Consider the following 26,163-nt stretch of genomic DNA (forward strand, 5'->3'; position numbering starts at 1 on the left):
GTCTACAAGCAACTGTTTATTGAGCAGGAAATGGGTAGTCTTGACCCAAGTCTTTCAAAAGTCGGGGGATTTTGTTGTGCTGGTTCCGTAAAATACAAGTACATGTACATGTACATGTATGTTACGGAACCTGCAGCATCATAAGATGTAGACTCTTTATAAAGCCCAGCTATCCACTGAAGACATTTAGACACCAACATGAAACTTTTCAGAGGACTTCACTAAGGACCAACCTCAAACATATGTGAAGCAAAATTTAGTGCGGAATGTCTGACGTTGGTTTTTGGGGGGGTCAAATTATCGTAAAAATAAACAATTTGCTTTTTGCAAGAGCTATATCTCATTCAATGAAGTTAATATAAGTGTAAGATTTTACACGAAAGTAGTTTCAATTGGGGGCTATTACAGGCAAAAAATTTGGTGAAAAAAATACTTTCAATTTTTGACTTACACCCCCCCGAACATTGGTGCAGATGAGTTTTGGGCCATTTTGGGGCCCCTCTAACTTAAAAATGAAACCAGCTACTTTCTTTCTGTTTAAATATTTGAAATCTACAGCAAAAATAGCCCAGATTACCAAGTTTGAAATGTCTGGGTGGTATAGTTTTAAATATATGGCCCTTTAAACATTGAATTTCATGACGCGACGCACTTTTGGCCCCGCCCACCTCAAATTTCAAAATGCTGTTGCGCAAGAACGAAAAGTCGTAGAGACCCCAAATTTTCAGAATTTGCATTTCTCCTAAGTATCTTTCAGTACACCAAAAAAGAAAAAAATCCAAGAGGTGATGGTGTGCACCATTGTTGAGTTGGCATGGAATGACCCTGTTATATTCCATGCTTGTTTCGAAGTTCAGTTGTCGTTCGACGCACAAATTGTCCAAAGCTCTTGATGACCGTTGTCCACCGATTATAATCAGAGTTCGGCCCCTGCCCGAATCCCGAGAATAACGGTGTTAACGAAAACAGTGACATGTCCGAAGTTCAGTTGTGGTTGGACGCAAGAAAAATGTCCAACTTGATGACCGCTGTCCACCAATAATAATCACAATTCGGCCCCTGCCCGAATCCCGAGAAAAACGGTGTTAACGATAACAGTGACATGTCCACTTTTTGCCGAAATGACTGTCCGGTAACCGAAGTGGTGGTGGTGGTCGTGTCTCGGTCCGTCCCAGCTCATCAGACGTTTCTCCACACACATCAATTTAAAGGGCGACAATACCCGTATCCATTATGACCGCGCACTGGCCTGTATCTTGATCAACTTATGAAGATTGTGAAATGAAGACCTTGAAATGAAATTCATGGCTGCCCTTCGTGCAATCACGGTTAGAAGTTCCCGTCCTCAGATGAAGTTTGCCGAACCGTTTTGCCTTGGCATCCTGAGGCCTGCAAACAGATAAAACACTCAAAGCAGCAGTTGTCTGTTGCGAACTATAATGTTCTAAAATAAATAATCAAATGGCGTCAGCCAGCCTGATTAAAAAATCACAAGGAAATTCAGCTGGATCAGTGTGCAAATTTATAGCACTGAATGTTAAAAATAAAACGATGACGCAATTCAAGCATATTAAAACAAGTTCACTCTTCATTATGTATCATTACTTCAAAGCCTACGATGGGCTATATTGAAACTAAAATGACAAATTTCAGAAGACAAACGTAACGTGCTGTATTGCTGAAGTTCATAAACAATTCTTGATTTCGTTACAAACACAGAAAAGTGTACACACAAAAAAGCTCATGCTTGCGATATCCACAGATACGATATCCACAGTTAAGGACTCCATGGCCAAGGTCACGAGTTGACCATGACATTTTTGGATATAAAACACAATCTTAAATGCAGTGGTCTGCCACAAACGTGTCAAAAACAGTTGCTAAGAATCACAGCCTTATATTATGCTGTCGAAGAATTTCATAAAATAGCAACTGTATGCATGAACTGGCAGGAGGAAAAGAGAACTCCTGGGCTATATTCTGATGACAATGACTTTGATATATCCACAGCATACAAGTGTTCAACGTAAATGTCAAATATGGCCAATGACCAAAGCAAAAATGCACACTGAAAGCTCATTATACAACATGTATGAGCAAAATGCTCATAAAGAGCACAATACAAATGTTCATAAGAGCAAGATACAAAATGCTCATAAGAGCACAATATAAAAGGGGCGCAAATTAAGTACCGACAAATGCAGTACTGTAATATGGCAAGATGTTACAAACCATGAAAGCCAACAGGATACCTGATGGGGAAAACGCCCAAAAAGCTCACCATGGAGCAAAAGACTGACCAAAATCAGTCAAAAAGTGTGCGTAAAAGCTCCACCGGAGCACAAAGCCACAACGGGCTGTAAAGGTAAGGAGTTTCGCTTATCAAACTGGAACCAGTTTATAAAAAACTGTAAGGGCTCCCCGGGCTCTGCAGTATATTTTGTTTTTGTTTGAGAAACCAACGCACAACATTATGATTTAGCTGGTGAATATATTGCGGAGTGACCAGAAAAGGTTTATTGCTTTACTCCTACAAATGAAAGAACTGAAAAGGGGCCTCACTCACTGTAGGCCTCAAATGAATAAACATAAAAGAACGCTGAACAAGTTGCTGTGAAAAACATGACCACATAAATGTGGAACCGCACCTCTCACCTTTATTTACAGTCGAACCAAGCGACACGCCCAGGAGTCTTATTTGTGAAATATTTGTGAATGCAGTGCAAAAATGTAGGCCTTTAGTTGTTGCCCTTCATGTACAAAAATACAACCATGCATGTCAAGTGTGATTCGGAGTAGGCTGCTACGCTACTCAGTCGGCATATTCGATTGTAATGTTGCTTGTGGTTTCGTACAGGCTAGGCCTACATGCTTATCGCCTTTGATTGAATGATAAATAAAACACTGAACATAGACCAATAATTATATTAGGCCTATAACTGTATAAGAGCAATGTTTAAAAGGCCTACAGCCATGGGCAGAGTTTCTTGTCAGCACGTAGTTCAAAACGAGTCTTGTGCCGTGCCGTGTTTCAACTAGCCAGCCGGTCGGCGGCGCGGCCCGCCCGAAGCAATACGGAAACAGCACGTTGGCACTGAACAAAAAATTGCCCCAAAATACGGGCTGTTATTGAAAATTCCTCACCTCGAATTCCACCAATCTTGGCGCTATCCAAGCCACGATGAACCACAGGGGAGAAAAACATCACAGAATACAGCAGGACGGTTGTAAATTTGTGTAAAAACACCTTAAGTTTCATGGGCAAAACATTTGCCTTTTCTCCGGTCAGAGGTGGAATCGAGAATGACGCGACGCCAAACTATTGCGTGTTATTTACATGTACACAGAAGAACTTTCCACCAATTACGCCAGTTATTCACACGTTCAGCCTGTGACCTAATCGTAAACAACCACATAAGGGATCTTCTCAAAAAAATCTTGAGGTGTCCGCGCGTCCATAAACCTGATTAAACTGCGCTTAATCATCATTTATAGTCAAACTTGAATAAGTCATTCAAAAAGTTTTTACTCAAAGAGTCGACCTTGCACACATTACTTTTTTTTTCCTTCTTTTTTTTCCTGAATGAAGTACATGTACATGTTTCTTTGAAGAACGTGTACATGTATATTGTACATCACTTTTTTAAATTTTTTATTTTGTGTAGCATACATATTGTGATGAATCATCAACTATACGTTTTATACATTAACATGAACTGTATAGTGACTTTTCTTTAGTGCCGGCCCAGTCACTCATACTAGAACATCAGCATTTAATTGGCCAGCGCTGTTAGTGGGCGTGGCTTAAGTCATCTACTAAGCAATACTGCATTTTCATTGGTTGAGGCACCCTGTGTACTTTAGTAATGAGGGGCATTTATTGTATGTGAATGTATATGACCATGTTGGCCTATAAAAGGCACAGTTCAAGAGAATAAATCTCACTTCTTCGCCTGGTGGGACCAAAGAAGACAAAGAAGTCTCCTGTCTCTGTTTTATTGTCTAACTGTCACTAATTAGGGTGTAAGTCTCCCCCACTTGAGCCACTTGAGCCACTTAAGCCACTGGTCAGCCACCCTGAGCCACCGGTCAGCCACCCAGAGCCACCGGTCAACCACCCAAATCACAGGCTAATCCACCCAAAACCACCCAAATCACAGGCTAATCCACCCAAAACCACAGGTTAATCCACCCAATCTCTAAATCCCAAACACTAGTTGAGTTAGCACTTTCCCCTGGTGGAGCAGACTTGGGAGTGCTGTTCGTCACTTGGTAATGTGGCCTCCAACCGCAGGTGCTTCAACTCCATCGGGACTGGGCCAGAGAGGTAAGGGACCGACAAGGCGACGCACGTTACAATATTATCTATTTCTGAGTCATAATAAGATTGTTTATAGTCAAACTTGAGTAAGTCATTCAAAAGGTTTTTACTCAAAGAGTCGACCTTGCACACATAACTTTAGGTTAAATTAAGCAATTAATAGTACATAAATTTCCTTCTCTTATCTGGTTCTAATCGTGCTCATTACAGCAATTAATATTACATAAATTTCATTCTCTTTTTTGGCTCCTAAGACATAGCGTTTTATATGATAAGCTTTCTTAAGACTGGTTAATAAATTGAGATATGAAATAAAAGCATGTGTGGCGCGCGTACTGTATTTAACATGAATGAATATTTACGGAAATTCGATGTTATATACCGCCTTTGTGTTCCTGAGACAGTGGGCGAGTACTACTTGAATGGGATGTTTCTAATTTCCGAGATTTCTAGCGCAACGAGTCTCGCTATTGCCGGGTTGCTGAAGGAGTTTCCCCAGGCTGTTTGGATGGAAAATACAGGGCATCCGTCTCCAACAGGAGCCGGCTGAGGGGCATCCTTTTAGCGACACTTCTCAGGCCCGGATTTTGTCCAGAGACGAAGGGTTAGACCTATGTACAACTTGGGAAAATATGCCAACCATTTCTGGGCTCTTTCCCAATCTTGGAAGTAACAGTGCAAATGGATCTTCCAATTTCTGGGAAGGGATTCTACGACAATTTGGAGACAGTCGTCTTTAGCATCCCGACAATGCAATATTACCGGTTTATCTAGTTCAACGGCAATTAAGCTTCAGCCTCAGGAGACGTAAGAAGACAGTCTGCTGGACTAATTTGTGCCGACGATGTGCAGCCGAGTAGTTTAAACCTATTTCCCCTAATGCACACACTTTTGGGTGGCTCATCAGTTGTCGGATCGTCTGTTCTGACTTGGGTGTGACGTTGGCCGCCTGTTTTGGGTGGTATTCCACTGCTTCGTAGATCAAGTCATCGGACACAAGTTCCAACCATCTGTTGTAGTCGCTGAAGACTGCGACACAACCACCAAGGTCTTGACACTCGATGGCTTCCGTTTTCATGAACTGACTGAGGGTCCCTTTGTTGTGTGTGACATTCAACAAACGATCTACGTGGCAATGGGCATCTACAATATCCTCTGTTGGTTGTGGATTTGGGGTTTTGGGTAGCAACATGAAAAGCCGCTGTAGTGTTCTCCAGCGCAGAAGTGACGATACGCGTGATGGGGTCAGCAGATTTCTCTCCGTCTCCGTGGGCAGTCCCATGAACATATCATAGTTATCCCACAACTCCTGTTCCTCAAGACGAAATGTTGAATTTGCATCGCCCAACGATCGCCGGGCAACAAAATCCAACAATTCGTCGGAGGATTCTAAACCAAGCCCAGAAGACAGTTAACGAGACCCAGTTAACGAGTCCCATGAACCTCTCTACATCTTTAGGTGTTGGCGTAGGTTTTTGACAACAGCTACACTACTAGGGTTAGGGGAGATCCCACGGCGACTACATAACTTCCCTAGAAATACCACTTCTACCTGAAATAGTTGACATTTCTTTGCTTTTAGTTTTAGATTACACTTCCAAAACCTCTCTAACACCTTAACTAAGTTTTGGAAAGAGTCGTCAAGGTCCTTTCCTAAGATAATAATATCGTCTAGGTAGGCAAGGACTTCTTTCCAGGTATTAGTCCTCGAAGTATCAGTGTCATCGCGCGTTGGAATGTTGCAGGCGCATTACATAGGCCAATGGGCGTGTGGCTGTCAAACAAGCCGTATTTGGTGATAAATGCTGTTTTATGCTTATCCTCCTCCCGTACTTCTACCCGTACTTCTATTTGGTAGTAACCACTACTCATATCGAGCGTGTTAAAAAATTTAGTTCCATTTAGTACTTCTAGACATTCTTCTATATTAGGCAAAGGGACAGCATCTTTAATCGTCACGTTATTTAGGGCCCTATAATCGATTCAGTAGCGTACCTTCCCATCTTTTTCCCTGACAAGTACCGGTGCCAGTAAAGCATCTAGGTGGGTTTTTTCCTCACATTCAAAGCCTAAAGGTGTTCTCCGCATTTTTGTTTAATCGGAGTGGCATCACCGGTAATAATTGGATGTTGAACGGCCGAGAATGTGACCAAGTCCATGTCATCTTTAGAGAAAACATCTGCATAGTTCGTGAGTATTTTGGCTAGTTCTTCAGATTGCCCGGGGATAAGGTGTTAACATGATTTTCCCCATAATTCACGGACATGCAAAGGGATGTTTTGAACAACGACCTCATTAACCGAGAGTGGTTGTTGGGAACTGTCCAGCGAACGCCGGTCTAGTTCCTCGATTACTGACGCATGAGGGTCTGGTTCCGTAATGACTTCACTAACCTCTTCTGCCCTGCCTATTAAGTGGCCCTTGTTAAGGTGTATATACCTATTGCTATCATTACGTAGACATATAGATTAACTTGCAGGTTTGGGAACTGGTTGCGGTGGGATCATTTCCTGATTGAACTAGTGTATATGGTATGAAAAGTCCCTTGTGATTTCTTTCTGGTGCAAGGATCAGGTATAACTTTCCAGAAGAAGATTCGAGCGTAACTTGCGTTTGAACCAAGGTATTTGGGGGAACCACAACTTTCTTTTCCAGTGTAATTTGTTGTATGAGGTATTTTTCATCTTGATTCTTTCGCATTTCGGCATTTATTTTGTTCCCTTTAAGGATCACATCATCGACCAGATCTATCATTCCACCTTGTGCCTTCAAACAGTCTAGGCCTAGTATAAAACTAACTGCAATTGGTGCTACCAGAAGGTCCCAAGAATACCTACGACCACCTATTTCTAACGAAATGTTAGGAACCTTTTTAGCGTTGATACTGCTCGACTTTCCTGCCCCTTCAAGGAGTACCCTTTCTACCCTTTCTACAAACGTGAGTGGTGGACTAATAAGCTTAGCTAGGTCTGTACTAATTATGGATACAATCCCTTGAATCTTTAGTGGTATTACTAAGCTTATGCCATTATAGTTGGATGTAAATTGCACCTCTCTCAACCGGATCCCTATCCCTGTCCTTTCTATGTTATCGTTGTCAAATACCAGCGGTTGATTTGGTATTAGTGTAGGTTGATGACCAATGTGTTTGGGTGAAGCCGGTCATTGGTCAAGACGACCGGCTGCTATGAGTTTCAAAAGATCGGGTCGCACTTGAGGGTGAAGGGGATCGTGATCGAGCATTATCAGTCGTGCAGTTCCTAGCAAAATGTCCCTCTTGGCCACACTTAAAGCATCGATACCTGGAGGGTGAGCTGGGACTTGCGCTGCGCACTGGGGGTTCAGCACGCCGGGGTTTCGACAGGAAACCACTGGACGCCTGTGGTGAGTCAGTTTTGATTGTCTGCCCATATAACTGAGCAAGGGAGCTTCCAGTTTTTAGGGTTGATTGACTTTCTTGGTCTTTCAAAAGGGAAAGGATCTCTCGCATGTTATGGTTAATTTCTGACCAGTCGAGATGAATGTCAACCTTATCTTCCCCCGGTTGTTTTACGTAGACCCTATGAACACTTGGGGTATCTTCATTGAATGACACATGTCTCACCCTTTGTCTACCCGTTCGGGACAATAGCTTATGGTTGTAGGCTGCTGTCTGAGTGTATTGTACGGCCTGGTTAAGGGTTTGTGGGTCTCTATATAGGGCTAGTTCAGCGGCTTCTGTGGCACTACAACCTTTTAGAAATCCCCCCACTCGCCAGCACAGATTTACGCCACTGGCTTTTGATAATTTGCTAGGGCACTTTATAATTCTTATTTGTTTAATATTGCAAGATGTGCAACCTCATGCACACATGTCAAGAAAAGCTTCGCAAAGGCAACGATACAGAAAGTGATGACAACTGTGCGATGGGTATACAGACGAAACAAGGAGTCCATTTTGAAACAAAAGAAGAATAATCTTAGGTTCACCCGTCTATACGTATACAAAAGTGTACTTTTACAATTTGTGCAATCTTCAATCCATGGTAGCTTTTTGATAACAATTTGCTAGGGCACTTTTGGGAAAATGCAAGTGAAAATGCAAGTGAATGTTCACCGGTCTATACGTATACAAAAGTGTACTTTTACAATTTGTGCAATCTTCAATCCATGGTAGCTTTTTGATAACAATTTGCTAGGGCAGTTTTGGGAAAATGCAAGTGAACATATAATGCCACTTCAATGCACAAACGTGATATCGCTCCTCATGATTCCGAGAAAAGACAACAGAAAAAAGTAGGGTTTTTTCACCAAATGAAAAAAAAAAACCACTTACCACAGCCCACCTCGTCTTCTCCATCAGGGCAATCGGGTTTGCCGTCACAAAACGAAGAAAATGGGAAGCGCGTCGTTCCATCTGCACAGAGGAAGTTGATATCTCCAGAGGCACTTCCACTCGCACTTCCGCTTCCGCTTCCACTGTCAATATCTCCAGAGGCACTGCCACTGCCACTTCCACTTCCACTTCCACTGTCAATATCTCCTGAGGAGATACAAAATGAACTGAAATCCGGAACGTGTGAGAGGCTTATTTGTTTAATATGGAGTGCTGTGGCCTCGTGGTTAAGGGCACTGATTCGTGGTCTGCGGGTAAAGCTGCAGGTTGTGGGTTCGAATCCTGGCGGGGTCATGGTGCGTGTGCACCTGGGCAAGGCACTTTGTCACTCATTGCTTCTCTCCACCCAGGAGTAAATGGGTACCTGTGAGGGCAGAGATGGTTATTGTGATTGAATTAGCTGCCTTGCGCCTAACAGGCTGCATCGAGCTGTATACTCCCCAGGGAGCTGAGATGGTATTTGGAATGTTTCATGTGCCCAATGAGCAGGGGTAATAATGATGTAGCGCCTTGAGCACCAGTCCTGGTGGATACGTGCGCTTTATATATAGCCATTATTATTATTAGCTGTTTCCAATATCAATTGGGAACAGCTATTGTTTTCGTTAAAGGTTTTTTTTAGCTGTTTCGGTGTACACGCCGAAACAGCTCTTGTTTTTGTTATTTTTTTTTTCTCTCTTTTTTTTTTTCCACTTTTTTTCTCATAGCATAACACGTGTTTTCGTTCTACAAGTCACTTTTTGCCTTTTTCCAAATCTGATCGACTTCAAACCTGGCACACAGTTAGACTATCATCTGAAGATGTATGCCGAAACTTTTCGTCATCATGACGTCATCACGTGTCACGTGACGTCATCCTAAAAGAGCATACTTCAAAGCCCTATATCTACAAAACCGGAAGTCCGATTTGGTTCAAACTTGGTATGCAAGTATTCCGGGACTTGTTATAGACGAAAATTGCAGTGACGTCATGATGACGTCATCGTGTGATTTTATTTAAATTATTCAATTTTTGGACCTTTTACTCATATCTCATAAACGGAATGTGGTAAATCGAAATTCTTTTTGTAACAGGTTTGTTAGGTCATAGATAGATGCACAACATTTCGTAAAATGTGTGACGTCATCATGACGTCATCAAAAACGTGATTTTTTGATTCACACATAAGGGTATGTCCGATCTTTATGAAACTTGGTGGGTAGGTAGGTATAGATAACAGCATTCGAAATCTGAAGTGACGTCATCATGACGTCATCATCTGAGTTTTTATGAATTTTTCAAATTTTAATATTTTCTTCAAATTTTGCAAAAATTCTATAAAATACGGTCCGATCGACTTCAAACCTGGCCCACACTTAAACAACCATCTGAAGATGTATGCCAAATCATGACGTCATCATGACGTCATCACGTGTCACATGACGTCATCCTAAAGGTGCATACTATAAGACCCTATATCTACAGAACCGGATGTCCAATTGGGTTCAAACTTGGTATGCAAGTATTCCGGGATGTGTTACAGACAAAAATTGCAGTGACGTCACGATGACGTCATCATGTGATTTTTATATAAATTATGCAATTTTTGGACCTTTTACTCAAATCTCACCAATGGAACATGGTAAATTCAAAATTCTTTTCGTAACATGTTTGTAAGGTGAAAGATAGATGCACAAAATTTCATAAAATGTGTGTCGTCATCATGACGTCATCAAAAACGTGTTTTGTGATTCACATATAAGGGTATGTCCGATCGTTATGAAACTTGGTGGGTAGGTAGGTATAGATAAAAGCATTCAAAATCTGATGTGATGTCATCATGACGTCATCGTCAGATATTGTATGAATTTTTCAAATGTTAACATTTTCTTCATTGATAAAACAGTCAAAACAGCTCAGTGTTTGTCCACAAACACATTTCTAGTTTCCTTTTTTTGGCTTTTCCGCAAAGTTGCGGAAAAGCCTTTGTTTCTCTACGAATTTTTTTTTTTTTTTTTTTTTTTTTTTTTCCTCTTGGGACTTCAAAACCAAAATGCCATAGACTTTGTGCACGTTTTTTCTAGCAAACACTTTTGGCATAAAACAAAGTCATATGACATCAAAACTTAACATAGTCACAGAACATATAGCAAAGGTCGTTCGCGAAGATAGACGCAATGATGACGTCATCATGGGTCATGTGACGTCATCGCAACGTTGCATATTTCAAAGCCCTATATCTACAGAACGGTATGTCCGATTGGCTTGAAACTCAGCATGTGGTTAGACGGGAAAGTGTTATAGATAAAATTTGAGATGACGTCATCATGTGATTTTATATTTAATTTTGAATTTTTGAAGACTTTTGCCATATCTCACTAACGCAATAGGATAAATTCGAAATTCTTTTTGTATTAGGTTCGCTGGGCAATAGATATATGCACAAAATTTGGAAAAATGCGTGACGTCATGATGACGTCAGCAAAAATGCGATTTTTTGAAACACATATTAGGGAATGTCTGATCGTCATGAAACTTGGTGGGTGGGTAGATAAGAACACTAGTACACAAAATCTTGAATGACGTCACGATGACGTCATCGGTCGATTTTTAAAGATTTTTTTAATATTGCTTATTTTATTCTGCTTACAAAATTTAACACTTTTATTAATCCGATTGTTTTCAAACTTGGTACAGACTAAAACCACAATAAAATAATGAGCACTGCCAAGTATTGTTACGATGACGTCATCATTAGACATGTGACATCATCATTAACTTGTATATTTTAAGCCCCTAATCTCACGAACAGTACGTCAGATTGGGTTGAAACTTGGTATGGGCGTAGGCCGGGATGTATTACAAATAAATATTGAGGTGACGTCATCATGACGTCATCGTGTGATTTTATATAGATTTTTGAAGTTTTGGACCTTTAAGTCATATATCACGAACCCAATATATTAAATTTAAAATTCTTTTTGTATTAGGTTTGTTAGGCAATAGGTATATGTACACAATTTTGAAAAATGTGTGACGTCATGATGACGTCATGAAACATGCGCTTTTTTGAAACACATATAAGATAATGTCAGATCGTCATGAAACTTGGTGGGTGGGTAGATAATAACACTAGTACACAACATCTTTAATAACGTCACGATGACGTCATCAGTATATTTTTTACGATTTTTTTAATATTGCCAATTTTATTCTGCTTCGGAAATTTAACACTTTCATTAATCCGATTGTTTCAAACTTGGAACAGACTAAAACCACAATAAAATAATGAGCACTGCCAAGTATTGTTAGAATGACGTCATCATTAGACATGTGGCGTCATCGTTTGTATATTTTAAGCCTCTATATCTCATCAACAGTAATTTAGATTGGGTTGAAACTTGGTATGGGGGCAGGCCGGGATTTGTTACAAATAAATACTGAGCTGACGTCATTATGACGTCATCTTGTGATTATATTATATATATAAGACTTTTGCCGTATCTCACAAATGCAATCTGCCCAAATCAAATTTCCCTTTGAATGAGGTTTGTTAGACAAAACATAAATGCACACAGTTTTGCACCAAACCAAAAACATGACCCCATTTAAAAAAAAACATAATGCGGAAAAGCCCTTGTTGCAAACAGACATAGACCTCTAGTTTTTTTTTGGCTTTTCCGCAAAGTGCGGAAAAGCCTTTCTTTTTGTTCTCGTTTTTTTGGCTTTTTCGCAATTCTTGCGAAAAAGTCTTTCTTTTTGTTCTGATTTTTGGCTTTTCCGCAAAAATGCGGAAAAGCCTTTCTTTTTGTTCTGATTTTTTTTCTTTCTTCTTCTTCTTCTTCTTCTTCTTTTTTTCCCAAAACCCCATAGACTTTGTACATGTTTATTCTACACGCCACTTTTGCCCTTAAACTTTGTTGCATATCATTCAAAGTTTGCATAGACATAGTCCATACAGCATAGATGTGTGCGGACGAGCGACGTCATGATGACGTCATCATGGGTCACGTGACATCATCATTAATATGCATATTACAAAGTCGTTTATCTACAGAACTGTCAGTCCGATTGAGTTGAAACTTGGTATGTAGGTGAATCGGGATGTGTTATAGACGAAAATTGAGGTGACGTCATCATGACGTCATCGTGTGATTTTATATAGATTTTTGAATTTTTGGACCTTTAAGCCATATCTCACTAACGCAATATGATAAATTCAAAATTCTTTTTGTATTAGGTTCGCTAGGCATTAGATAAATGCACAAAAATTGGAAAAATGTGTGACGTCATAATGACGTCAGCAAAAATGCGATTTTTCGAAAAACATATAACGGAATGTCTGATCGTCTTGAAACTTGGTGGGTGGGTAGATAATAACACTAGTACACAAAATCTTGAATGACGTCACGATGACGTCATCGGTCGATTTTTAAAGATTTTTTTAATATTGCCAATTTTATTCTGCTTACAAAATTCAACACTTTTATTAATCTGATTTCTTGGTACAGACTAAAACCACAATAAAATAATGAGCACTGCCAAGTATTGTTACGATGACGTCATCATTAGACACTTGACGTCATTGTTAACTTGTATATTTTAAGCCCCTATATCTCATGAACAGTACATCCGATTGGGTTGAAACTTGGTATGGGGGCAGGCCGGGTTGTGTTACAAATAAATATTGAGCTGACATCATAATGACGTCATCTTGTGATTATATATATATTTTATATATGACAAATGCAATATGCCAAAATCAAATTTCCATTTGAATGAGGTTTGTTAGACAAAACGTAAATGCACACAGTTTTGCACAAAACAGAAAAAACATGACCTCAAAAAAAAACATAATGCGGAAAAGCCCTATGTTCTGTTGCAAACAGACATAGACCTCTAGTTGGCTTTTCCGCATTGTTGCGGAAAAGCCTTTCTTTTTGTTCTGATTTTTTTTGGCTTTTCCGCAAAGTTGCGGAAAAGCCTTTGTTTTTGTTCTCATTTTTTTTTTTTTTGGCTTCTTCTTTTTGTCGCCTAAACCCCATAGACTTTGTGCACGTTTTTTCTCAACGCCACTTTTGGCATTAATCTTTGTCATACATCATTCAAAGTTAGCATAAGCATAGTCCCTATAGCAAAGATGTGTCCCGAAGATTGACGTCATGGTGACGTCATCGACTAATTTATTATAGATTTTTGAATATTTAATTTTTCCCATAGACTTTGTACACAGAAATTTAAAAAAAATTGTCGATTTGCAAAGGGCATTTTTGACTCTTTGCCAGTAGTTCGTTTACACCAATCTTTGTCCAAGCAACGACCCTAATTTAAACAACATTGTGTAATGATGACGTCATGATGACGTCATCAGGTGTGTATTTATAGGCAATTAAAATGTGACACTTTTAATATTCAAAAATGCATAAGAAATCAACCGTACGCGTCCGCAGCATTTTGTTGCTGGCAAGTGGTAGAATAGGTTGAGGTCTTTATTTCATTCAGTGTGCGTGAAATCACGTGACCCTTGCTTCCGGTCGAAAAAGGCCCAAACCGGAAGTGGCTTATCATTTAAAAGTGGTAATAGATACGAACTTGCTTTTAACGGTGTTAGTCTCTTGGCTGACAGTATTCTTCAAATCATCTACCGATGACGTCATGCAATCTTCGAGCGCCCTCTAGCGACAGGTTGAAAATTAGCAAAAATGTATTTTGAATAGATGTCTGTGGCGAAGTTTGTCGTAATCGCCTAAATATTGGTGTATATGATGACCTTGACCCACTTAAGACGTGTGCGAAGTTTTAGGCAAATGACGTCATCAGACCAGAAGTTACAATAAAAAGACCCTTTTTCATTTGAAAATTCCTGAAAAATCAACCATGGCAGTTTTTATATTTGTTTTTACTTTAATTGTCGATTGAAGAGTAGGTCTAAAACATTTCAATGTTTCGAGGCGATAAGCAAACTCGAACATACCCTGCGCACGCTTAAAACTTCACGTTGACAATACCTCTGCTTCAAAACATGCACAGGACAGGACGTCCACAATGTACATGTATATGTACATGCACGTACGTTGTACATAGGCACATACATCGTATGTCAGTCAGCCTGCGGCGCACGTGTTGCTAAGGTCAAATCCTGTCCACAGTGACCGTTTGAGCCGATTTTCGGCTAACTTTGACAGATTTTATGTTCATGCATGCGCATAGACAGGGACGTATTATAGCACTCTTGGCATTAATCTTTTTCAGATATCATTGAAAGTTTGCATAAGCATAGTCCCTATAGCCAAGACGTGTCCCGAAGAGTGACGTCATGGTGACGCCATCAAGTGATTTATTATGGATTTATGAATAATTAATTTTTCTCATAGACTTTGTACACAGCTTTCTCCACAAGTCTTTCCCTATACAACACTGATATATCTTACTGAGTAGTTCTGAACTTCGGCTGAGAATTACTATGAGAAGGAAAAAGAAATTATATTTTTTTTTACGCCTTTCATTTGATTGAAAATATTCCCAAGAGTTAGAATAGCAAGTAATATTTTATAAAAATGTTTCAGTTTAAAGGAAAATCACGCATTTAAAGGTGCAGTTTTTCTGCTGTGGGATTTTTAACCTATTGACTTTGTACACGTTTTCAAGCCACCATTTTCATATTTTGGCGATCTGGAATCGTCATCAAAGTTACAGCCAAGAAAGACCCTCATACAAAAATTATGCCAAGACTATGACATCATGATGACGTCATCATCAAATGATTTATTATGGATTCATGAATAATTAATTTTTCTCATAGACTTTGTACACAGCTTTCTCCACAAGTCTTTTCCTATACAACACTGATATATCTTACTGAGTAGTTCTGAACTTCGGCTGAGAATTACTATGAGAAGGAAAAAGAAATCGTATTTTTTTACGCCTGTCATTTGATTGAAAATATTCCCAAGAGTCAGAATATCAAGTAATATTTGATAAAAATGTTTCAGTTTAAAGGCAAATCACGTATTTAAAGGTGCAGTTTTTCTGCTGTTGGATTTTTAACCCATTGACTTTGTACACGTTTTCAAGGCACCATTTTTATAACTTGGCGATCTGGAATCGTCATCAAAGTTACAGCCAAGGAAGACCCTCATACAAAAATTCTGCCTATACTATGACGTCACGATGACGTCATCACCTAATTATTTATTGATTTTTGAAAATTTACGTACATATTGTGAAGTCTTATATCTACAGAAATGTAAGTCCGATTGGGTTGAAACTTGGTATGTGGCTATACCAGGATGTGTTATAGATTAAAAATGAGGTGACGTCATGATGACGTCATCCTGAGATTTTATATGAATATTTATTTGTTTGGACCTTTTAGCCATATCTCCCGAACGCAACATGCAAAATGCAAAATTCTTTTGACAGATTTTATGTTCATGAATATTCAGGGCATATTATTGATTAAAAAAAATCATAATGCGGAAAAGCCCTATGTTCTGTTGCAAACAGACATAGACCTCTAGTTCTTTCTTCTTCTTCTTCTTCTTCTTCTTTTTTTCCCAAAACCCCATAGACTTTGTACACGTTTATTCTACACGCCACTTTTGGCATTAATCTTTGTCATACATCATTCAAAGTTAGCATAAGCATAGCCCCTATAGCAAAGATGTGTCCCGAAGATTGACGTCATGGTGACGTCATCGACTAATTTATTATAGATTTTTTTAATATTTAATTTTTCCCATAGACTTTGTACACAGAAATTAAAAAATAATTGTCGATTTTCAAAGGGCATTTTTGACTCTTTGCCAGTAATTCATTTACACCAATCTTTGTCCATGCAAAGACCCTAATTCAAACAACATTGTGGAATGATGACGTCATGATGACGTCATCCTGTGTTTATTTATAGGCAATTAAATTGTGACACTTTTAATATTTAAACATGCATAAGAAATCAACCGTACGCGTCCGCAGCATTCTGTTGCCGGCAAGTGGTAGAGCAGGTTAAGGTCTTCATTTCATTCAGTGTGCGTGCAATCACGTGACCCTTGCTTCCGGTCGAAAAAGGCCCAAACCGGAAGTGGCTTATTATTTGAAAATGGTAATAGAAATGAACTTGCTTTTAACGGTGTTAGTCTCTTGGCTGATAGAATTCTTCAAATCATCTACCGATGACGTCATGCAATCTTCGAGCGCCCTCTAGCGACAGGTTGAAAATTAGCAAAAATGTATTTTGAATAGATGTCTGTGGCGAAGTTTGTCGGAATCGCCTAAATATTAGTGTATATAATGACCTTGACCCACTTAAGACATGTGCGAAGTTTTAGGCAAATGACGTCATCAGACCGGAAGTTATAATAAAAAGACCCTTTTCCATTTGAAAATTCCTGAAAAATCAACCATGGCAGTTTTTAGATTTGTTTTTACTTTAATTGTCGATTGAAGGGTTGGTCTAAAACATTTCAAAGTTTCGAGGTGATAAGCGAACTCGAACACCCTGCGCACGCTTAAAACTTCACGTTGACAATACCTCTGCTTCAAAACATGCACAGGACAGGGCGTCCACAATGTACATGTACATGCACTTACGTTGTACATAGGCACATACATCGTATGTCAGTCAGCCTGCAGCGCACGTGTTGCTGAGGTCAAATCCTGTCCACAGTGACCGTTTGAGCCGATTTTCGGCTAACTTTGACAGATTTTATGTTCATGCATGCGCATAGACAGGGACGTATTAGGCCCTATATCACTTTTGGCATTAATCTTTGTCAGACATCATTGAAAGTTGGCATAAGCATAGTCCCTATAGCCAAGATGTGTCCCGAAGAGTGACGTCATGATGACATCATCAAGTGATTTATTATGGATTTATGAATAATTAATTTTTCTCATAGACTTTGTACCCAGCTTTCTCCACAAGTCTTTCCCTATACAACACTGATATATCTTACTGAGTAGTTCTGAACTTCGGCTGAGAATTACTATGAGAAGGAAAAAGAAATCGTATTTTTTTACGCCTGTCATTTGATTGAAAATATTCCCAAGAGTTAGAATAGCAAGTAATATTTTATAAAAATGTTTCAGTTTAAAGGAAAATCACTAATTTAAAGGTGCAGTTTTTCTGCTGTGGGATTTTTAACCTATTGACTTTGTACACGTTTTCAAGCCACCATTTTCATAACTTGGCAATCTGGAATCGTCATCAAAGTTACAGCCTAGAAAGACCCTCATACAAAAATTATGCCAAGACTATGACATCATGATGACTTCATCATCAAATGATTTATTATGGATTCATGAATAATTAATTTTTCTCATAGACTTTGTACACAGCTTTCTCCACAAGTCTTTTCCTATACAACACTGATATATCTTACTGAGTAGTTCTGAACTTCGGCTGAGAATTACTATGAGAAGGAAAAAGAAATCGTATTTTTTACGCCTGTCATTTGATTGAAAATATTCCCAAGAGTCAGAATATCAAGTAATATTTGATAAAAATGTTTCAGTTTAAAGGCAAATCACGTATTTAAAGGTGTAGTTTTTCTGCTGTTGGATTTTTAACCCATTGACTTTGTACACGTTTTCAAGGCACCATTTTTATAACTTGGCGATCTGGAATCGTCATCAAAGTTACAGCCAAGGAAGACCCTCATACAAAAATTCTGCCTAGACTATGACGTCACGATGACGTCATCACCTAATTTTTTATTGATTTTTGAAAATTTACGTACATATTGTGAAGTCTTATATCTACAGAAATGTAAGTCCGATTGGGTTGAAACTTGGTATGTGGCTATACCAGGATGAGTTATAGATTAAAAATGAGGTGACGTCATGATGACGTCATCTAGTCCGGTGGCTTAAGGAAAAAATCGTGACCTGCCGGATTAAAGCGCCAAATTTGGTACACTTACTGTATAGGTCCCAAGAAGTCATTCTAGAGAGGGTGCCCGATTTTAGCTGCCTGGGTCAAGGTCAGGCCAAGGTCAAAGGTCACAAGGTGTATAATACGGTATGTAGTTTTAGTAAATATCAACAAAAGTCTGAAATTTTAAATTCTGAATAGTATAAAAGGATGTCTGACAATTACAAGACCTCACCTTTTAGAAAAAGTTCCACCCAAAAAACTTTGCCCAACAAAATAGGGGAGTTTATTCCATTTCCAAAAATGATGACTCAGCACTTTTTAGAAAGTTTGCTTTCTGTCATGTTAAAGTTATAGAAAAGGGAACTTTGTTCTTTTTTTTGCATCACTACTACGGCACTTGGATACTAGCGAGCATAATTAACGCTCTTCCTTTGATTTATTAATTATACATGGTTTATTAATTATTATGATTACAACGTTAGTTTGATTTCAATCATGATTTAATAGCTGATGTCTGTATAAGTATGTATTGTTTATACGTATATCACTTTTAACTCACAAGACATAAAAGTGAATGGTCAGTTTCTGGCTTTCTATTATGTTTTTTCTTCTAAAAATGTATTGGTCGTTCAAGTTCACATTTTTATTATTGTTTGTCATTGTTTCACGGTGGCACGGTAGCCTATACGTAAACCTACATTTATACAGTGTATGTACATGTATACGGAGGAGCTGAATACCTGTAATGACATGTGTCAAAGTAGTTTTTTTTATTTGAATAATAATTAGCACCCTGATGTGCTCATTGATTGATTTTGCCTACCATTGCTGAAATTATGTCCTATACCTTGTGTGTGATTGATTCACAATTCACAAAGCAAAAGATTTACAAGAGCGCTTTTCATTCCATGAAAGCTCAAGTGTACTTCGGACCAAACTTGAAAATTGCGAGTCGCTAAACCTAAATGCCTATAAATATGCATACCTTATTATGCCAAATAGTAGTTTTCAATAATGAAAACAATAAAATACATGTAGAGCTAGTTTGAACATTTAGTCGAGAGGTATACAAACTCATTAACTTTTTGGACTGGAGCCAATGGCTGGATAATAGCCAACTAATCCGTAAGTTGCTGAGATTTATGATGATACAAAGCTATCGATGTGGAAAGATTGTAATAGTGCAGTGCATTCTCTTCAATTTTAAGGCCAGGACACAAAATTATGAATGAATATAGGCCTAATGTAAATCAAAAAATAAATTCTTATGAAAAGAACAAACAGTTTAAAGAGCGAAGTATGCAGTACTGTCCTTTCTCAACACAATGTATACCTGCCACACTGATATTGATTATTCAACACGGGTAACTACATGTAATATGACAAAGCCATTACACTGGACCAAGATTAGAATACTGGAAACTGATTGTACACCTTCATGCCTTATGAGTAAAGTGTGATGGGAATACATACATTTGTACATACACATATGCATACATAATGGCAACTTTATAACTATCATTATTTTGAAGCAAACTGTCGCTTAATTAAGATAATTAACAAACCATAACTAATTAATAAAAGAATGGAAGAACATTATTTATGTCTTTGATTATTCACATTCCAACAAAATAATGAAAATATAACAAAGCTTATAGTTTCTATAACATTAACATAACAGAAATCAAATTTTCTAAAAAGTGCTGAGTCATCATTTTTGGAAATTGCGAAGTCTCCACTATTTTGTTGGGCAAAGGTTTTTTGATGGATTTTTTTCTGATATGGTTGGTCTTATAGTTGCCTGACATCCTTTTATGCAATTCAGAACTTTAAATTTCAGACTTTTGGGGAAATTTACGACAACTATATGCAGTATTGTACACCTTGTGACCTTTGACCTTGGCCTGACCTTGACCTAGGCCCCCAAAACCGGGCACCCCCCTCTAGATTGACTTCTAGGGACCTATACAGTAACTGTACCAAATTTGGTGCTTTAATCCGGCGTGTCACGATCTTGCCCAAAATTAGCTCTAAGCCACCGGACTAATGCTGAGATTTTATATGAATATTTATTTGTTTGGACCTTTTAGCCATATCTCCCGAACGCAACATGCAAAATGCAAAATTCTTTTGACAGATTTTATGTTCATGAATATTCAGGGCATATTATTGATTAAAAAAAATCATAATGCGGAAAAGCCCTATGTTCTGTTGCAAACAGACATAGACCTCTAGTTTTTCTTTCTTCCTCTTCCTCTTCTTCTTCCACTTCTTTTTTGCACAAAATCCCATAGACTTTGTACACTTTTTTTCTACACGCCACTTTTGGCCTTAAAACAATTCCGATTTTCTTCAAACCTGGCACATACTTAGAACATCACCTGCAGATGTGTGCCGAATCATTACGTCATGCTGACATCATCACGCGATTTATTATATAATTTTGAATATTTAATTTTTCCCATAGACTTTGTACACAGAAATTTTTAAAAAAATGTCGATTTTCAAAGGGCATTTTCGACTCTTTGCCAGTAATTCATTTACACCACTCTTTGTCCAAGCAAAGACCCTAATTCAAACAACATTGTGTAATGATGACGTCATGATGACGTCATCCGGTGTTTATTTATAGGCAATTAAATTGTGACACTTTTAATATTTAAAAATGCATAAGAAATCAACCGTACGCGTCCGCAGCATTCTGTTGCCGGCAAGTGGTAGAGTAGGTTGAGGTCTTTATTTCATTCAGTGTGCGTGAAATCACATGACCCTTGCTTCCGGTCGAAAAAGGCCAAAACCGGAAGTGGCTTATTATTTGAAAGTGGTAATAGATATGAACTTGCTTTTAACGGTGTTAGTCTCTTGGCTGATAGTGTTCTTCAAATTATTTACCGATGACGTCATGCAATCTTCGAGCGCCCTCTCGCGACAGGTTGAAAATTAGCAAAAATGTATTTTGAATAGATGTCTGTGGCGAAGTTTGTCGGAATCGCCTAAATATTGGTGTATATGATGACCTTGACCTACTTAAGACGTGTGCGAAGTTTTAGGTGTATGACGTCATCAGACCGGAAGTTATAATGAAAAGACTATTTTTCCTTTGAAAATTCCTGAAAAATCAACCATGGTAGTTTTTATATTAGTTTTTACTTTAATTGTCGATTGAAGGGTAGGTCTAAAACATTTCAAAGTTTCGAGGCAATAAGCAAACTCGGACATGCCCTGCGCACGCTTAAAACTTCAGGTTGACAATACCTCTGCTTTAAAACATGCACAGGACGTCCACAATGTACCGGTACATGTACATGCACGTACGTTGTACATATCGTATGTCAGTCAGCCCGCGCACAGCGCACGTGTTGCTGAGGTCAAATCCTGTCCACAGTGACCGTTTGAGCCGATTTCCAGCTAACTTTGACAGATTTTTTGTTCATGCATAGTCAGGGACGTATTATTGATAAAAACAAATCATAATGCGAAAAAGCCCTATCTTCTGTTGCAAACAGACATAGATCTCTACTTATATGTCTATGGGTCCAACAGATAATCCATATTGGGAACAGCTCTGTGGTTGTTCACAACCACAATTTCTAGTTATTATTATTATTAATATTGCAAGGTGTGCCGCCTCATGTACACATAACTGTCAAGAAAAGCTTCGCAAAGGCAATGATACAGAAAGTGATGACAACTGCGCGATGGGTATACAGACGGGACAAGGAGTCCATTTTGAAACAAAGAAGAATAATCTTAGGTTCACTGGTCTATACGTATACACAAGTGTACTTTTACAACTTGTGCAATCTTCAATCCATGGTAGCTTTTTGATAACAATTTGCTAGGGCAGTTTTGAAAAAATGCAAGTGAACATATAATGCCACTTCAATGCACAAACGTGATATCTCTCCTCATGTTTCCGAGAAAAGAAAACAGAAAAAAGTGGGTTTTTTTTCACCAAATGAAAAAAAAACACCACTTACCGCAGCCCACCTCGTCTTCTTTATCAGGGCAATCGGGTTCGCCGTCACAAAACCAAGAAAATGGGATGCACGTCGTTCCATCTGCACAGAGAGAGCCGTCGCAAGCTTATCACGAAAGAAGAACAAAGTAAATCTGTATTACCATAATGCTCGTACTAATCTCATGGATACAAAATGAACTGAAAACAGAAAAAAGTGGGTTTTTTTCACCAAATGAAAAAAAAAACCACTTACCGCAGCCCACCTCGTCTTCTCCATCAGGGCAATCGGGTTCGCCGTCACAAAACCAAGAAAATGGGATGCACGTCGTTCCATCTGCACAGAGGAAGCCGTCGCAAGCTTATCACGAAAGAAGAACAAAGTAAATCCGCATTACCATAATGCTTGTGCTAATCTCGTGGATACAAAATGAACTGAAATCCGGAACGTGTGAGAGGCTTATTTGTTTAATATTGCTAAGTGTGCCGCCTCACGTACACATGACTGTCAAGAAAAGCTTCGCAAAGGCAACGATACAGAAAGTGATGACAACTGTGCGATGGGTATACAGACGAAACGAGGAGTCCATTTTGAAAAAAGGAAGAATAATCTTAGGTTCACCAGTCTATACGTATACAAAAGTGTACTTTTACAATTTGTGCAATCTTCAATCCATGGTAGCTTTTTGATAACAATTTGCTAGGGCAGTTTTGGGAAAATGCAAGTGAACATATAATGCCACTTCAATGCACAAACGTGATATCTCTCCTCATCATTCCGAGAAAAGAAAACAGAAAAAAGTGGGGTTTTTTTCACCAAATGAAAAAAAAACCACTTACCGCAGCCCACCTCGTCTTCTCCATCAGGGCAATCGGGTTCGCCGTCACAAAACCCAGAAAATGGGATGCGCGTCGTTGTATCTGGACAGAGGAAGTCGTCGCGACCTTATCACGAAAGAAGAACAAAGTAAATCCGCATTACCATAATGCACGTACTAATCTCGTGGATACAAAATGAACTGAAATCCGGAACGTGTGAGAGGCTTATTTGTTTAATATTGCTAAGTGTGCCGCCTCACGTACACATGACTGTCAAGAAAAGCTTCGCAAAGGCAACGATACAGAAAGTGATGACAACTGTGCGATGGGTATACAGACGAAACGAGGAGTCCATTTTGAAAAAAGGAAGAATAATCTTAGGTTCACCAGTCTATACGTATACAAAAGTGTACTTTTACAATTTGTGCAATCTTCAATCCATGGTAGCTTTTTGATAACAATTTGCTAGGGCAGTTTTGGGAAAATGCAAGTGAACATATAATGCCACTTCAATGCACAAACGTGATATCTCTCCTCATCATTCCGAGAAAAGAAAACAGAAAAAAGTGGGGTTTTTTTCACCAAATGAAAAAAAAACCACTTACCGCAGCCCACCTCGTCTTCTCCATCAGGGCAATCGGGTTCGCCGTCACAAAACCCAGAAAATGGGATGCGCGTCATTCCATCTGCACAGGGGAAGTCGATATCTCCAGAGGCACTTCCACTCGCACTTCCGCTTCCGCTTCCACTGTCAATATCTCCAGAGGCACTGCCACTGCCACTGTCAATATCTCCAGAGGCACTTCCACTTCCACTTCCACTTCCACTGTCAATATCTCCAGAAGCACTTCCACTTCCACTGTCAATATCTCCAGAGGCACTGCCACTTCCACTCGCACTTCCGCTTCCGCTGCCACTGTCAGTATCTCCAGAGGCACTTCCACTTCCACTTCCGCTTCCACTGTCAATATCTCCTGAGGCACTTCCACTTCCACTTCCACTGTCAATATCGCCAGAGGCACTGCCACTTCCACTCGCACTTCCGCTTCCACTGTCAGTATCTCCAGAGGCACTTCCACTTCCACTTCCACTGTCAATATCTCCAGAGGCACTGCCACTGCCACTTCCACTTCCACTGTCAGTATCTCCAGAGGCACTTCCACTTCCACTGTCAATATCTCCAGAGGCACTGCCACTGCCACTTCCACTTCCACTGTCAATATCTCCTGAGGCACTGCCACTTCCACTGTCAATATCTCCAGAAGCACTTCCACTTCCACTGTCAATATCACCAGAGGCACTGCCACTTCCACTCGCACTTCCGCTTCCGCTTCCACTGTCAGTATCTCCAGAGGCACTTCCACTTCCACTTCCACTTCCACTGTCAATATCTCCAGAGGCAATGCCACTTCCACTTCCACTGTCGATATCTCCAGAGGCACTTCCACTCGCACTTCCGCTTCCGCTTCCACTGTCAATATCTCCAGAGGCACTGCCACTGCCACTTCCACTTCCACTGTCAATATCTCCTGAGGCACTGCCACTTCCACTTCCACTTCCACTGTCGATATCTCCAGAGGCACTTCCACTCGCACTTCCACTTCCGCTTCCACTGTCAATATCTCCAGAGGCACTGCCACTTCCACTTCCACTGTCGATATCTTCAGAGGCACTTCCACTCGAACTTCCGCTTCCGCTTCCACTTCCACTGTCAATATCTCCAGAGGCACTGCCACTTCCACTTCCACTTCCACTGTCAATATCTCCCGAGGCACTGCCACTTCCACTTCCACTTCCACTGTCGATATCTCCAGAGGCACTTCCACTAGCACTTCCGCTTCCGCTTCCACTGTCAATATCTCCAGAGGCACTGCCACTTCCACTTTTGCTTCCACTGTCAATATCACCAGAAGTACTGCCACTTCCACTGTCGATATTTCCAGAGGCACTTCCACTTCCACTTTCAATATCTCCTGAGGCACTGCCACTAGCACTTCCGCTTCCGCTTCCACTGTCAATATCTCCAGAGGCACTGCCACTTCCACTTTTGCTTCCACTGTCAATATCACCAGAAGTACTGCCACTTCCACTGTCGATATTTCCAGAGGCACTTCCACTTCCACTTTCAATATCTCCTGAGGCACTGCCACTTCCACTTCCACTTCCACTGTCAATATCTCCAGAGGCACTGCCACTTCCACTGTCAATATCTCCAGAGGCACTTCCACTCAAACTTCCGCTTCCGCTTCCACTTTCAATATCTCCAGAGGTACTGCCACTTCCACTTCCGCTTTCACTGTCAATATCTCCAGAGGCACTTCCACTTCCACTGTCAATATCTCCAGAGGCACTGCCACTTCCACTGTCAATATCTCCAGAGGCACTGCCACTTCCACTTCCGCTTCCACTGTCAATATCGCCAGAGGCACTTCCACTTCCACTGTCAATATCTCCAGAGGCACTGCCACTTCCACTCGCGCTTCCACTTCCGCTTCCACTTCCGCTTTCACTGTCAATATCTCCAGAGGCACTTCCACTTCCATTTCCGCTTCCACTGTCAATATCGCCAGAGGCACTTCCACTTCCACTGTCTATATCTCCAGAGGCACTTCCACTTCCACTCATACTTCCGCTTCTGCTTCCGCTTCCACTGTCAATATCCCTTGAGGCACTTCCACTTCCACTTCCGCTTCCACTGTTGATATCTCCAGAGGCACTTCCACTTCCACTGTCAATATCTCCAGAGGCACTTGCACTTCCACTTCCACTGTCAATATCTCCAGAGGCACTTCCACTTCCACTGCCACTCATAGTTCCATGGCCGCTTCCGCTTCCA

At 39.9% G+C, this 26,163-nt stretch overlaps 2 protein-coding genes across 2 annotated transcripts in view; both read right to left on the minus strand.

Annotated features, from left to right (window-relative positions):
- LOC119720324 overlaps window positions 1–9,491 on the minus strand; it is a 77,569-nt gene extending 68,078 nt beyond the window's left edge. The window contains exons 1-2 of the mRNA XM_038189967.1: window positions 9,486–9,491; window positions 8,637–8,916 (exon numbers count right to left, since the gene is read on the minus strand). Coding sequence (XP_038045895.1) covers window positions 8,637–8,916; window positions 9,486–9,491 — 286 coding nt within the window. The remainder of the gene's footprint in view (window positions 1–8,636; window positions 8,917–9,485) is intronic.
- A 12,815-nt stretch (window positions 9,492–22,306) lies between these two features.
- LOC119720325 (secreted protein C-like) lies at window positions 22,307–26,095 on the minus strand. Its single transcript, XM_038189968.1, has 6 exons — window positions 24,547–26,095; window positions 23,933–24,108; window positions 23,349–23,453; window positions 22,765–22,869; window positions 22,531–22,635; window positions 22,307–22,314 (listed from the first exon to the last, which is right to left on the minus strand). The coding sequence occupies exons 1-6, from the start codon at window positions 25,950–25,952 to the stop codon at window positions 22,307–22,309; spliced, it is 1,905 nt and encodes a 634-aa protein (XP_038045896.1). The 5' UTR covers window positions 25,953–26,095.
- Between the last annotated feature and the right edge of the window lie 68 nt (window positions 26,096–26,163).

This window comes from Patiria miniata, unplaced genomic scaffold (genome assembly GCF_015706575.1).
Source record: "Patiria miniata isolate m_02_andy unplaced genomic scaffold, ASM1570657v1 HiC_scaffold_9, whole genome shotgun sequence".
Taxonomy (NCBI): Eukaryota; Metazoa; Echinodermata; class Asteroidea; order Valvatida; family Asterinidae; genus Patiria; species Patiria miniata.

Bases quoted from the DNA above. Each gene is read 5' to 3' on its own strand.
- LOC119720325 (XM_038189968.1), bottom strand. From the start codon at position 25,952: ATGAGTGGAAGTGGAAGTGCCTCTGGAGATATAGACAGTGGAAGTGGA. The intron at 24,109-24,546 runs TGACAGTGGAAG...AGATATTGACAG, and splicing joins GGCAGTGCCTCAGGAGATAT to TGGCAGTGGCAGTGCCTCTG. The intron at 22,636-22,764 runs GTAAGTGGTTTT...TTTCGTGATAAG, and splicing joins AGAAGACGAGGTGGGCTGCG to CTTGCGACGGCTCTCTCTGT.